We start from the raw sequence: 12494 nt of genomic DNA, 5'->3' as shown, positions 1-12494 counted from the left end.
CTAGAAGGAAGGTTCCAGGCACTTCAGTCCACAACGTGAGCAGCACTTCTCTCCTAACTGGCAATCCTCATCTTTCTGGCACTTGGGTTTATCAATCTTCACACATGATGAGAGTTTTCGTGGGCAGAAGCCTGTTTTGACTTTACGGGATACAATAAGATACTTAACTTTTAAATACTTCATGATAAAAAAAAAAAATGAAAATACCACAGCTTTTTAAAAAATGTAAATGGAAAATTTAAAAAATATTTTTAATTTTTATTTTTTTATTGATTAAGGTATTACATATGTGTCCTTTTCCCCCCCTTGCCCACCCCACCCCACTCCCTCACCCCCCTGGTGTCTCTGTTCATTGGTTAGGCTTATATGCATGCATACAAGTCCTTTGGTTGATCTCTCCCTCTTACTCCCACCCTCTTCTATCTTCCCTCTGAGGTTTGAGCATCTGATCAATGCTTCTCTGTTTCTGGGTTTGTTTTTGTTCATCAGTTTATTATATTGTTCATTATAATCCACAAATGAGGGAGATCATGTGAAAAATATCACAGCTTTTATCTTTTATTATAATATCAGCATGTAACTATAATACTTCACATTATCCTGAATTAACCATAATTATTGTGCTAATAATTATAAAATTGAAAAATCATTAAAAAATAAATACTTGATCATAGTTTGAGACAAATTTGGGGTATCTTGGGTACCCTAAACAGGATTTTCTTCTGATTAAGCCTCTTATCTTCCCCCCTAGCATAAGAATAGAAGAAAGGATAAATGAGTTTTCATGGGGAAAATAGGGAGTGATACATACATGATTGACTTTGAAGAATAGCATAATACCCTGTTTCCCCGAAAATAAGACAGTGTCTTATATTAATTTTTTCTCCCAAAGTTGCGCTAGGTTTTATTTTCAGGGGATGTCTTATTTTTGGGGAAACACGGTAGTCTCCTGATATCAGAGGGCAACATGAGAGCATGGTTTGGGCATTACAGGGGGAAAGATTCTCAAGAGAACTATAAGGTTAATCTAAGACCCAGCATGGCACCCTCAGCCCCTATACTTTGGGAGACATACCCAGTGCTCACCTTTCCAGGCGATGGAACAAACAAAGCCACACATAGATTCGCAACATTTTTCATTTTCAGAGCAATCATGGTCACTCTTACACGAAGCTGAGCATTGCATACGGTCCTTGGAAGGAAAGTGTGGGCACTGTCCTGTCTTGACTAAAAAAGAGCAAATATGAGCTCCTTAAAACCCCACCCCATTGCCCCACCCTCAAGCAGCTTTTTCCTTCTCTTCAAAACTAGTATCTCTGTGACTTGGCTCATTCTGCCTACGTCTAATGGGCTGTGGAGGAAATGCCTCACACTTTATGGGATGCAGTAAAAAAAGAGTTAGGATTGGTTTAAAGCCCCAAGGTAAAGCCCCAGTCCTGCCACTTAATGAGTGACTTCAGTTTCTCCTATACCAGTAAAATAGAAGTAGTTATGTGAGATCTACACAAATCAATGTAAGCCATTATCGGGGACTTGGTTTTACTTTGAATGAGGAGTGACAGGATCTGATTCCCATTTTGAAAGGATCATTGTGGCTATTGTATTGATAATAGATTGTAAAGGGGGAGGGATAGAAGCATGGAGACTGGGAGTAGGCTGAAGCCATATCCAGGTGAGAAAAGGACACCTCCTACCAGGGTAACAGCTGTGGAGGAAGAAAGAAGCAGTCAGATCCTGGATCTATTTTCCCAACTCAAGGGATGTTGATTGAGAAAGTAAGAAGATATCATGGGTGATTTAGGTGTTTGGTGGTGGTGTTTTGTTTTGTTTTACAACTAAGATGGGGAGATCTATGGATATAGCAGGTTTGAGATGGGAGAATTAAAGTATTCAATTTTAGACAAGTTAAATGTGAGGCATTTGTGAGCTCCAGGTAACCTCAAAGTCTGAGCCTATAGCAGCGTGGGTTTTTTGTTTCTAGTTAGAGTAGGCCCTCAGATTGCCAAGGATATGAGTCTTACCAGTTAATGAGCAAGCCGTCACGCAGTCTTGCTTGCTGAGGAAGTTGTTGCTATTCCCATCACAGCCTCCATACTTAAAAGGTTTGCAGAAAAAATGTTTAATATCATAATACCAGCGCTTATTGAAATTCTTACAGTTTCCTGAATCTAATGATAGCATGCAGGGTTCTGAGGGCAAGAAGCAAATAGGGAAGAACATAAAAGATAGCAAAAGCAGGAAGGGGTTAAGCCTTCAGCATTTTTATAGTTCATGGTGTTACCATTCAAGTCATAGAAAGAGCCATGGTCAACCAAAGTTCTAGTCTTCGTTCTATACAAATGCTCTGTAGTGAATAGCATCTCTGAGCATCATTTCTACCTTGCAAAGAGTATCATGAAGAGTACATGGGAATGCTTTGGAGCTGATCTTTCTATTTCTCTGAGCTTTGGGAGGGCAAGATTCATTCAACAACTATATCCAAAGTACCCAAGACAGTGCCTGACACATAGGGGCATTAAAATACTGAGAAAGGAAAAAAAGCACCCCCTCATGACTGAAAACTTACCTGCTGCTCACAGCTAAGTCATGTTGTTTCTCTGTCGGACATAAAGAATCTCACAGAATATCCACATCAATCAAGGCCCCTCTGAGACCAGTGTAAATTGAACCAAAAAATAAAAATCACTGTGAAACCCACAAAATAATAAGCACCTTTGAGTGATTTATGTTTTTCCACTGATTATACTCTATCCTCATTCTAGCCTGTCCTCTCTGTAGATAAGATTCACCGAGAATTGCCACACTTTCCGATAGCATCCAATCTAGAGCCAACCCCCACTGCCTTAGACTATCCCTGAAATCACCCTATCAAAACCTCAATCCTACAGTAGATTCTTTCTAACAGCTTCTTAGTGAGATGCCTCAGGCGGTGTATGGTGAACATTCTCCCTGACTACACTGAGTAATAAACCCAACTTGTTCAATTATAGGTGTGTCCTGGTGGACTTTGGCCAAAAGACATGGACAATAGATATTTGTTGAGTGGATTTACATAAAATGCAGAGTTCCCTATTATTAGATGCTCAATAGCTTGAGTTACCAGAAAGCTTCCTTGGGGGCCAAAGAGTCCAACAACAACACCAGCGTCTAAGCTGACCAAGGCTAATATTTGGGACTGTGCAAACAATAGTCTCTAGACACACAGTGAGCATGCACTTGGAAGTTGGGAGTCTAATTCGAGAAGACGCAAAACCCTGGCCTCTTTATTCTGCCATCCTAGGGAATGTTCAGCCAGTTCTGGACCATTCAGAAGTAAAGCACCTCCAATGGCACCTCTGCCTTCAGTGTGGAAGCCACTACCTTCGTATGGATCCATGCACCTCTTCTCACAGGCAAATTGGCAGCACTTCAAGTGTTGTTCACAGCCATAATCCCCTTCACACACTTTTCGAGGTTCAGTGCTACAGTTGAGTCTCTCTCTGGGGCACTTGCCTGGTTTCTCTGCAAGAAAGGTAGGTCTGAGTTCACAAACAACCCGTGAGAGTTTCAGCTCTTCTGCCATGGCAAAGGGAAGAGTGAAACTCTTTCAGTCCTGTCCTCTGCCTTTCATCTTCAGCCCTTGCTGGGTGTATTTAGGGACGGAGTCTGCCTCTCACCACTCCAGCCCATGTAGATAGATTTGAGATAGAAATGTGTGCTCATACAGGACTAAAGAGGAATTCTTGGATTCCAGGGCAGAGCGTTTAATGGGAAGCAAGATCTTTGCCCTACATTCAGGAGCTCTCTCCTCTCAAACCTTAATATTTTAACGCCCAATTCCTGTCTCTAGTATCTTAGTTGACACGGGGAATTATTTCATGGGGAGTAGTAGAAATATGGAAATAGGAGTCAGGAGGTCTGATTTTAGCCCCTAATTCTCTGTAAGTTCAAGACCAACCTGAGTTCCACTATACGATTCACAGTTTCCTGTAAGAGGGAAGGAAATGTTGGGAGTGGAAGAAGTACTATAATTAAGACAGATCTGGCTTGGGAGTTTGACTCAACACAACCAGCTAAATAATCTTGGAGAAAATGTCTTCCTTTGTCTGTGTTACAATGTCCCCATCTGTAAAATGAGAATTACAATATTTGCCTTGTAGGCTGCTTAAAAAAATGAAGTGGGATGGTGTCTATAATATACTTATCACAGCGCCTGGCACAGAGTAAGCACTTGGCACATATGACTTTACTTCCTTACTATTTAGGGCAAGCTATGGCTTCCTTATCTCAGCTCTTGTATGAGGCGGAATTCCAAAGTTACACTCACAGGATTCGGATCCTCTAGTTATTGGATCCGATACTCATTTAGACACTGCTGTGAAGGGAATTAAAGTCTCAAGTCAGTTGACCTTAAGATACATCGATTATTTAAGTGGGCCTGATTCAATTTCTGGAGTCCTTAAAAAGAAGACCCCCCACCCCCCATAATTTGTAGAGAAAAAGAGGCCAGAACGATCTAAACTATAACACAAATCCATTATGCTATTCATAGCTTTGAAGCTGGAGGAGGCTAAAAGCCAAGGGATGAGGGCGGACTCTAGAAGATGACAGCCAGTACGAAAACCTCAGTTCTGCAATTGCAAGAAAACAATTCTGCTAACACCCAGTGAGCTTGGGAGAGTTCCAGAAGACAACAGCAGCCTTGGCTGACACCTTGATGTCAGCCTGGTCAGAACCTGAGCAGAGGGCCCTCGTTCTTCCTACAGGTAATTGGTTACGCAGCAACAATGCTTAATTTTGCTTCATGCTCGGCGCTTCTCCAGTGGAACCTGACCGGAGAGGCATGATCCTTTTGTAAACAATTCTGGGTCTTGGAACTATAGACGTTGAGAAGTACAAGCACTGTAATAACCATTAGCATCAACTTCCTAATTTCATAGGCTTAAAAACAGTAAGGGGAGAATACCGGTATATAACAGTGAATTAGAGGAGGGGCTGGGACTTCTAATCCATGGCTCACTGCAGAGGTTCCCACATCTCCCATGAGGACTGGCCACGGAGACTTATAATATTTTCCAACAATATTTCTTACCCCTCATTCCACCCTTAATATCCCTCCAAGGATAGCCTGAAGCTAAGAAAAGCATATTGTTCCCAACCTGCAGTGCACATCAAACTCATCTGTGCATCACTTAGCAAATATAGACCATGAACTGAATCACAATGTCTAGAAAGTGAGGCCCAGGGACTCAGATTTTTTCAAGTTCCCAGGTGATCCCGAAGCAGCCAGCTGGGCACCATGATGTAGGCTACTGATTGGGAACCATGGCTCTAGGTTTGGGCACAGAACTAAGCAAATCGCACAGAACACCTCCAAAGCGGTAAAGATGCATAAAAACCTCAGGATTATGAAAACAAACTCCCCCTCTCACTAGTGCTGACTCCAGCCAGTTCTTCCTGCTCCCTGTTTTGGGGGCCATTTAAACCTTTGTTGGGGTTTCAGTCATGGTAGCCCTTTACCCCACTTTCAGCTTGAACTCTCACTTACAATCCTCCTTCCTCCCTGTCAGCCTTTCTCAGCCACTTACCTGTGTGTACGGTTTCCTTTGTGATACACCCCCCAGAGGAGCCATTATTGGGAATGGTCCCCAAAGTTCTGGTCTCAAACCCCTCCTGTCATTACTTGACACGTACTTTCCAGGTGACCACATCCATTCCTGTGACAATCCCAACTGCGATTCCCTTCTCTCCCCCATCCTCTCCTCTCTTCCAGGCTAAGACACTTATATCCAACTGCCTGGGGACAATGACCTTTGAGCATCTCATAAGGACCTCTGGTGCAAGATGTTTAAAAACAGCCGGTGTCTCCCGGTGCCAAACAGTGCCTCTGCCTGTTCCCATTTTGACATTTGGCAGCAATGGTCCCCATGAAATAAGCTCCTCCCTTTCCATCAGCCTTGCATCCTGTCAATCATGGACTTGGGCAGATTCAATCTCCTGACTCTTCAACACTTTCCCTTCTCCCTCTTTACTACAACTTCTTCTGATCTTTCCTAACTATTCCAGCAGCCTCCTCACTGGTCCTCTGGCCTCAGGCTCCAGTGTAGTGACTGATTAATTTTTTAAAATTAAACTTGGGGGGGAAAAAACACATATCAGGAAAAGCTAGGGAAATAATTTTCAGGGAGCAGGTGAGGGAAGGACCTGAAGGGCCCAGAGTGGGGAAGGAGGGCTTGTTCTCTGAAACCACAGGGGAAGTGGCTTCATCCAACACAAGTCCTGGCCTCGCATCTAACCCTCAGACCCTCAGAATGTCCCCTAAGGATGAGCGGCGACCACTTTTCTGAACTCACCTCTGACTCTATGGTACAGGGACGCAAATGTCAACTCCAGCGAGAGGGAGAGGAGCAGCAGGAGAGCTCTGCTCCTCCCGGAGACGGTGGCGGTGTGTCGAGGAAGGGGCCTGTGTGGATGAGAAGAGGGACAGGGGTTAGGCTCGAGCCAGAGAGAGACACACAAAGCACATGCGGATGAACCTTAGAAATAGTCCACCAATTCCCTTCGTTTACAGGCCACATGGCATGTAGGACAGGACCTTCAGTCCCAGGGCCCTCCCCACAGTCGCACACTGTCCCATGTTCTGTATGTGATCTACTCAGTCACCCATTGTCTCACTCTGGGCGAGAGGCCACATGAGAATGATCCCAGCGGTCATCTGGAGCAGCTGCAAGGCTGGTTTGCCCACAGTCACTCCCGGGGCGATCCCAGGCACGAGGGAGCACTTTTCTTTGTCCCACTCATGACAAGAAATGGAGATTTTCAGGAGAGCCTGGGCGTATGGCACTCAGTCTGAGGAGGACAATGATCCAGGTGACCTGGGAGTAACAAAAGGATCGCTTTTGTTCCTTCTGGTGTTATCCCAGCCTGGGAACTTGTGATCCAGACAAGCACATAAACAGATGATCTTCCCCACTCACTCACATCTCCATTTTCTAGGTCTCTTCCTGGCCATTAGTATTTTTAAATTGTTATGGTGGGAAGAACTGCTAATGCCTTACTGTATTAGCTCTCTTAGAGTAAATGTATTTCAAAAACAGCAAGAGAGAGACAAAGGGAGGGAGGAAGGAGGAAGGGAAGGGGGGAGAGAGAGAGAAAAAAAGAGAGAGAGAGAGAGAGAGAGAGGAGAATGAATATGTCTTTATGCCATATATGCATCTGTATTATTGGTAGAACTTCAGACACTAAGAGAGGGATAGATCCTTTGCCAGATATCCTAAGTGGCTTCCTAAGAATCAAGACCTGTGACAATGTTTTTGTGGTTATTATTTTTCAGAATTAGAATCTAGTATCCTTCCCAAAATTTTACAACAGTGCCTGGACTGCTCAGTAATGGGAATATGGCCCAAGACACAGTTGGTCCTGGCTTGGTCATTTAGAGCTGTAGCTGTATCTTGGGTCCTCAGTTTCCTCATCTAGAAAATGGCAGTAATACCACCTGCCTAGCAGCTCTGTTGTCGATGAGAGGAGTAGGAGAGATAATGTGAAGAGTATTCATGAAGGGGTATGGAATGACAAAACTTAGTGTTTGGATTGGACCTGAGTTCACATCCTGAATCCCCCTCTTACCAGCTATGTGGTCTCAGCTCAGTCACTTATCCTCGCTGAGCCTCATTTTTCACAAAGGGAATAGTAATAGTATTCACGTCATAGACATAGACATGTAAAGCATGGTGTGGCTCAGTGGTCTCAGTTCGATTCCTGGTGAGGGCACACGCCCAGGTTTTAGTGGGCAGTCAATTCGTGATTCTCTTTCATTACTGATGTCTCTCTCTCTCTCCCTCTCCCTGAAATCAATAAAAATATTTTAAAAAAAGAAAATCACTTGTGATTTGTGACCAGTATTCTATTAGGAAAAAATTCTTTTTTAAGTATAAAGTTTTCCATTGTATGCCTTTAATGTAAAGAGACATTAATCAAATTGATTAATATTTAAATTAGATATTTAAAATATTTTTATTATAGAACATTATGAGATTTTTTGTAACTTACTAGAAGTTAAAAAAAAACAAGTGACATACCAATAATGAAATTTTACTCCCATGAACTTACATATCATTGAGATATGCATCCATTACCTACAGAATTTTGTTTATCAATAACATTTTGTATATTTATTAATAGTTTCAATGTATTTATTTATATATTCATTATTATTATTATGGTATTTAAATAACAAATGGAACAAAAAATAAAACCATAAGAAAAAAAACTATTCCTAGAGTCTTATTATTCCAGTAGATGTAAACATTTAAGTGTAACTTATATGCATGTTTTTCTTGCATAAAAGTATGCAAAGTCATGAATAAAAAAGTTTTAAGATTATATTCCATTAGAATCACAGGTTGAGAACCACCTAAGACCATTGGAAAACACAGATATTTACATTATGATTCATTAACAGTAGCAAAATTACATTTATGAAGTAGCAACGAAAATAATTTTATTGTTGGGAGTCACGAGGAACTGTATTAATGGGTCGCAGCATTAGGAAGGTTGAGAAACACTGCATTAGATAAAAGGTCTAAGCGAGAGGAATGGAAATAGGAGTTTAAGAAGAAGAAAACGTGTTTTATTTTTTTTATTTTTATTTTTTAATAAATTTTTATTGTTCATATTATTACAAGTGTTCCTTTCCCCCCCCTTCCCACCCCACCCTCTGCCCTTTCCCCACTCCCCATTGTCCTCATCCATAGGTGCACAGTTTATGTTCAGTCTCTTCCCACATTCCCCTCTCCCCTTTTCCCCAAGAATCATCAGTTCACTCCCCTTCCATACCTCTGATTCTATTATATTCAACAGTTAATATTGTTCATCAGATTTTTTTTTTAATTTCCTTGGTTTTTAGATTCACTTGTTGATAGTTACGTATTTGTTGTTCATAATTTTTATCTTTATTTACTTTCTCTTCTGAAAGAACCCCCTTCAGCAATTCATATAATTCTGGTTTGGTGGTGATGAACTCCTTTAGCTTTTTTTTATTAGTGAAGCTCTTTATCTGACCTTCGATTCTGAGTGATAGCTTTGCTGGGTAGAGTATTTTTGGCTGTAGGTTCTTGCTATTCATCACCTTGAATATTTCTTGCCATTCCCGTCTGGCCTGCATGGTTTCTGTTGAGAAATCAGCTGACAATCGTATAGGTGCTCCTTTATAGGTAACCACCTGCTTAGCTCTTGCTGCTTTTAATATTCTCTCTTTGTCCTTTGCTCTTGGAATCTTAATTATGATTTGTCTTGGTGTGGTCCTCTTTGGATTCCTCTTATTTGGAGTTCTGTGTGCTTCCTGGACTTGTAAGTCCAATTCTTTCCCCAGGTGGGGGAAGTTTTCTGTCACTATTTCTTTCAGTATGTTTTCGATATCTTGCTCTCTCTCATCTTCTGGGACCCCCATGATTCTGATGTTGGATCGTTTGAAGTTGTCCCAGAGGTTTCTTACATTATCTTCAATTTTCTGGATTCTCTTGCCTTCTAGCTTCTGCAGAGGAGTGTCTTCTGGCTCTTTATGTTCCAAATCTTTGACTTGATTCTTGCGATCTTCTATTCTGTTTTTAGGACTCTGTAGAATATTTTTTATTTCAGACAATGTATTCTTTATTTCTTGTTGATCCCTTAGCATTTCTTGTTGATCCCTTTTCATATCCTCATAGGTCTCATTTATTTTATCGGCCTTTTCTAGGAGTCTCTTGAAAAACCCCATAAGTGTGGTTTTGAACTCTATATCCAGTCGCTTTTTGTCCTCCATTTCTTTCGTTTGTGATCTATTTGGTTTAGGCATTTTCGCAGGCAGCTTTTCTGATGGGGCGGAGTTTCAGGGTGGAGCCTACAGCCTTGGCTTCCGTCAGCCCCGCCCTATGCGACTCCTGAGACTCAGGGTCCTTCAGTACTTGTTGCAAGCACCTCTGAGAGAAAGGTGCCCTCGATTTTCGCCTGCTACCAAACAGTGTAAGCTCTCCCGCAATGGGCCCGAAACTGGGGTTCAGTTCAGTTGGAAGTGGAGTTGGAGGTGGCGTTCAGAGCAGTCTGGAGCCTGTCTCCTTCCCGCCAGGGCAGTCCTATGGCACAGCCGGCCGGCCCTTCTCTGCGCGCTGTGTGCGCGCCTCTGGGACCTCCTTTCGCTGCTTCCCCGAGTACCGCCTTACAGCCCAGCTCCCTCTGGATGAGCCTGGGTCCCCGGGGTCTGGCCTAGAACGGGGGTTCAGAGCAGTTGGGGGCCCAGCACAGTCGGAGTGTTTATCTCCTTCCCGCTAGGGAACGCCCGCCAGGCACTCGGCCTCCCTCCTCTCCGGCTCCGTCCTCTCCGCGCGCGCCGCGTGTCTCCGTACCTTGGGCTTTTACAGCTCCTCCGCGCTTTCTTCTGGTAGAAAACGTGTTTTAAAATGTCCAACTATGAAGGTGGTTTTTATCTACATGTATTTACTGTTTATCAGTGCAGCTGTCACTCATCATGCCACGAACTCATAGGGAGTGGGCTCCAGCCACGCAGGCTCCTTCCCACTGGTTCTCACAAATTGTGCTTGTCTGAGTGGAGCCAGCTGGTGCTTCAGCTGAACGTAGGTATCTTTCTCTTTGGCTTCCTTTTTCCCCCTGATAATTTTCCTTCACACTCTGTCTTTCCCCGTGTGTCAGAGGTTGTTCTTTGCAATAAATCGAGGAGCATTTTGCAATTGACAGACCTACAGATGTCAAGGAGCTGGGGGAACAGTGTGAATGTCCAGGTTAACAATCTTTGAAAACTACAGGTAAGGCCCCATCATGATCCCCTCTGGCTCCCCCACTGGAAACACACCCTGCCTCAAAGCCTTGTTTTGTTTCCATGCATGAAAGCTCCTTGTTCACATCTTCCTCATCCCAATGTCATGGTGGGCTCTGCTGCATGGCTACTCAACCGCGAACGTGCCTTTAGCCTCAGCCACGAGGCAGGAGACCTTGAAGAGGGTAATTAGCTCTGTGTGTCTCTTTACCAGACTTCGCCTTAAACTCAGACAGAGTGGGTAGCTGCCTCCCCAAGAGACATAACCTTCCAAATAACTCCTACTCAGTGACCGAATTCTGATGCTGAGGAGGGGCAGTCTCTCAGTGCAGAGCATGGTATATCTCCATTGCGTGTGGTTTAAATGTCTTAAATCTCTCTAATTTTTGTTCTCTTTGACTAATAACAATTGAGAAAAGTGTATTGAGGGCTCTTCACACAGCCATGGATCTTTCAGTTTATGCCTGTAATTCCATTGATGTTTGCTTATGATATCGTGATTCTATTGATTTAGGTAAATATGAATGAATTCCTGGTGGGTTGAATTTTTTTTTTATCAGTATATAGTGATCAAATATACCAAGCACTGAGACAGCTAACCACGAAGGAAGGAGGAGGTGTCTTCTTATAGGAGGCACTGCTCTGTAAGATTGGAAAAAGCACAGAATTGAGGCTTTTTCTCTGGGAAGGAAGGAAGAAGTGAAAGGGGTCTAGTCCCTAGTTCTATCATGTACTTCCTGCAGAGTTGGACCCTATGTTGCTTTAGATCAAGTACTACTGACCAGTAAAGGTCTCTCTCAGTCAAAACCAGTTCATAAAGGCTGGGAGAGGCAGCCACTTCTTCAAATGTGCAGACAAGAAGATAAACTTACAGGAACATTAAAATCAAGAAAACATGACACATCCAAAGGAAGAAAACAAAATTTCAGTAACCAACCTAAAATAAATAAATAAATAAATAAATAAAAATGGAGGTCTTTAAATTGGCTAACAAAAATGCCAAAATAATTATTTTTAAAAACTTAGTTATAACACAGATTCACAACCAAATGAAAATGTTCTTAAATGACATATGAACAAAATGATAATATCATCAAAAAAATAGAAATGACTAAAAAAGAACAAAACAAAAATACTGCAGATGAAGAATACAATAAATAAGCTGAAAAATTCACTAGAGGGGATTCAAAAACAGACTTGGTCAAGCAGAAGAAAGATTGCTAGACTTAGACAGGTCATTTTAATTACCTGATAAAAACTGAATTTACCCTAGCCAGTTTGACTCAGTGGACAGAGTGTCAGCCTGCAGACTGAAGGGTCCTGGGTTTGATTCCAGTCAAGGGCACATGCCTGAGTTGTGGGCTCAGTTCCCAGTAGAGGGCCTGCAGGAGGAAGCCGATCAACGATTCTCTTATCATTGATGTTTCTATCCGGGACCCCTTGGGGATGTTGGACTACCAATTTTGGCCCGATCTGCACAGGCCAGGCCGAGGAACCCCACCAGTGCATGAATTCATGCATCAGGCCTCTAGCATATATAGAAAACCCCAAAATTCAGTAAAGTTGCAAAATACAAAATAAACCAACAAAAAAATCAATTCTGTTTTTATACACTATCAATAAACTATCAAAAAAGGAAATTGAGAAAACAAAATTATTTCTAATAGGATCAAAATCAATAAAATACTTAGAAATAAATTTAAGCAAG

The 12494-nt window shown here is 42.3% G+C and overlaps 1 protein-coding gene across 1 annotated transcript; it reads right to left on the bottom strand.

Moving 5' to 3' along the window:
• WFDC8 (WAP four-disulfide core domain 8) lies at positions 1-6968 on the bottom strand (the record flags this gene model as incomplete). The annotated part of the gene is made up of 4 exons (XM_084889068.1): positions 1-140; positions 1087-1227; positions 6333-6442; positions 6961-6968. 4 exons carry the CDS (start codon positions 6966-6968, stop codon positions 1-3), a joined length of 399 nt encoding a protein of 132 aa, XP_084745194.1.
• Between the last annotated feature and the right edge of the window lie 5526 nt (positions 6969-12494).

This window comes from Pipistrellus hanaki (genome assembly GCF_964339955.1).
Source record: "Pipistrellus hanaki genome assembly, chromosome: 6".
Taxonomy (NCBI): domain Eukaryota; kingdom Metazoa; phylum Chordata; class Mammalia; order Chiroptera; family Vespertilionidae; genus Pipistrellus; species Pipistrellus hanaki.
This window is presented reverse-complemented; position numbering and strand designations above follow the sequence as displayed.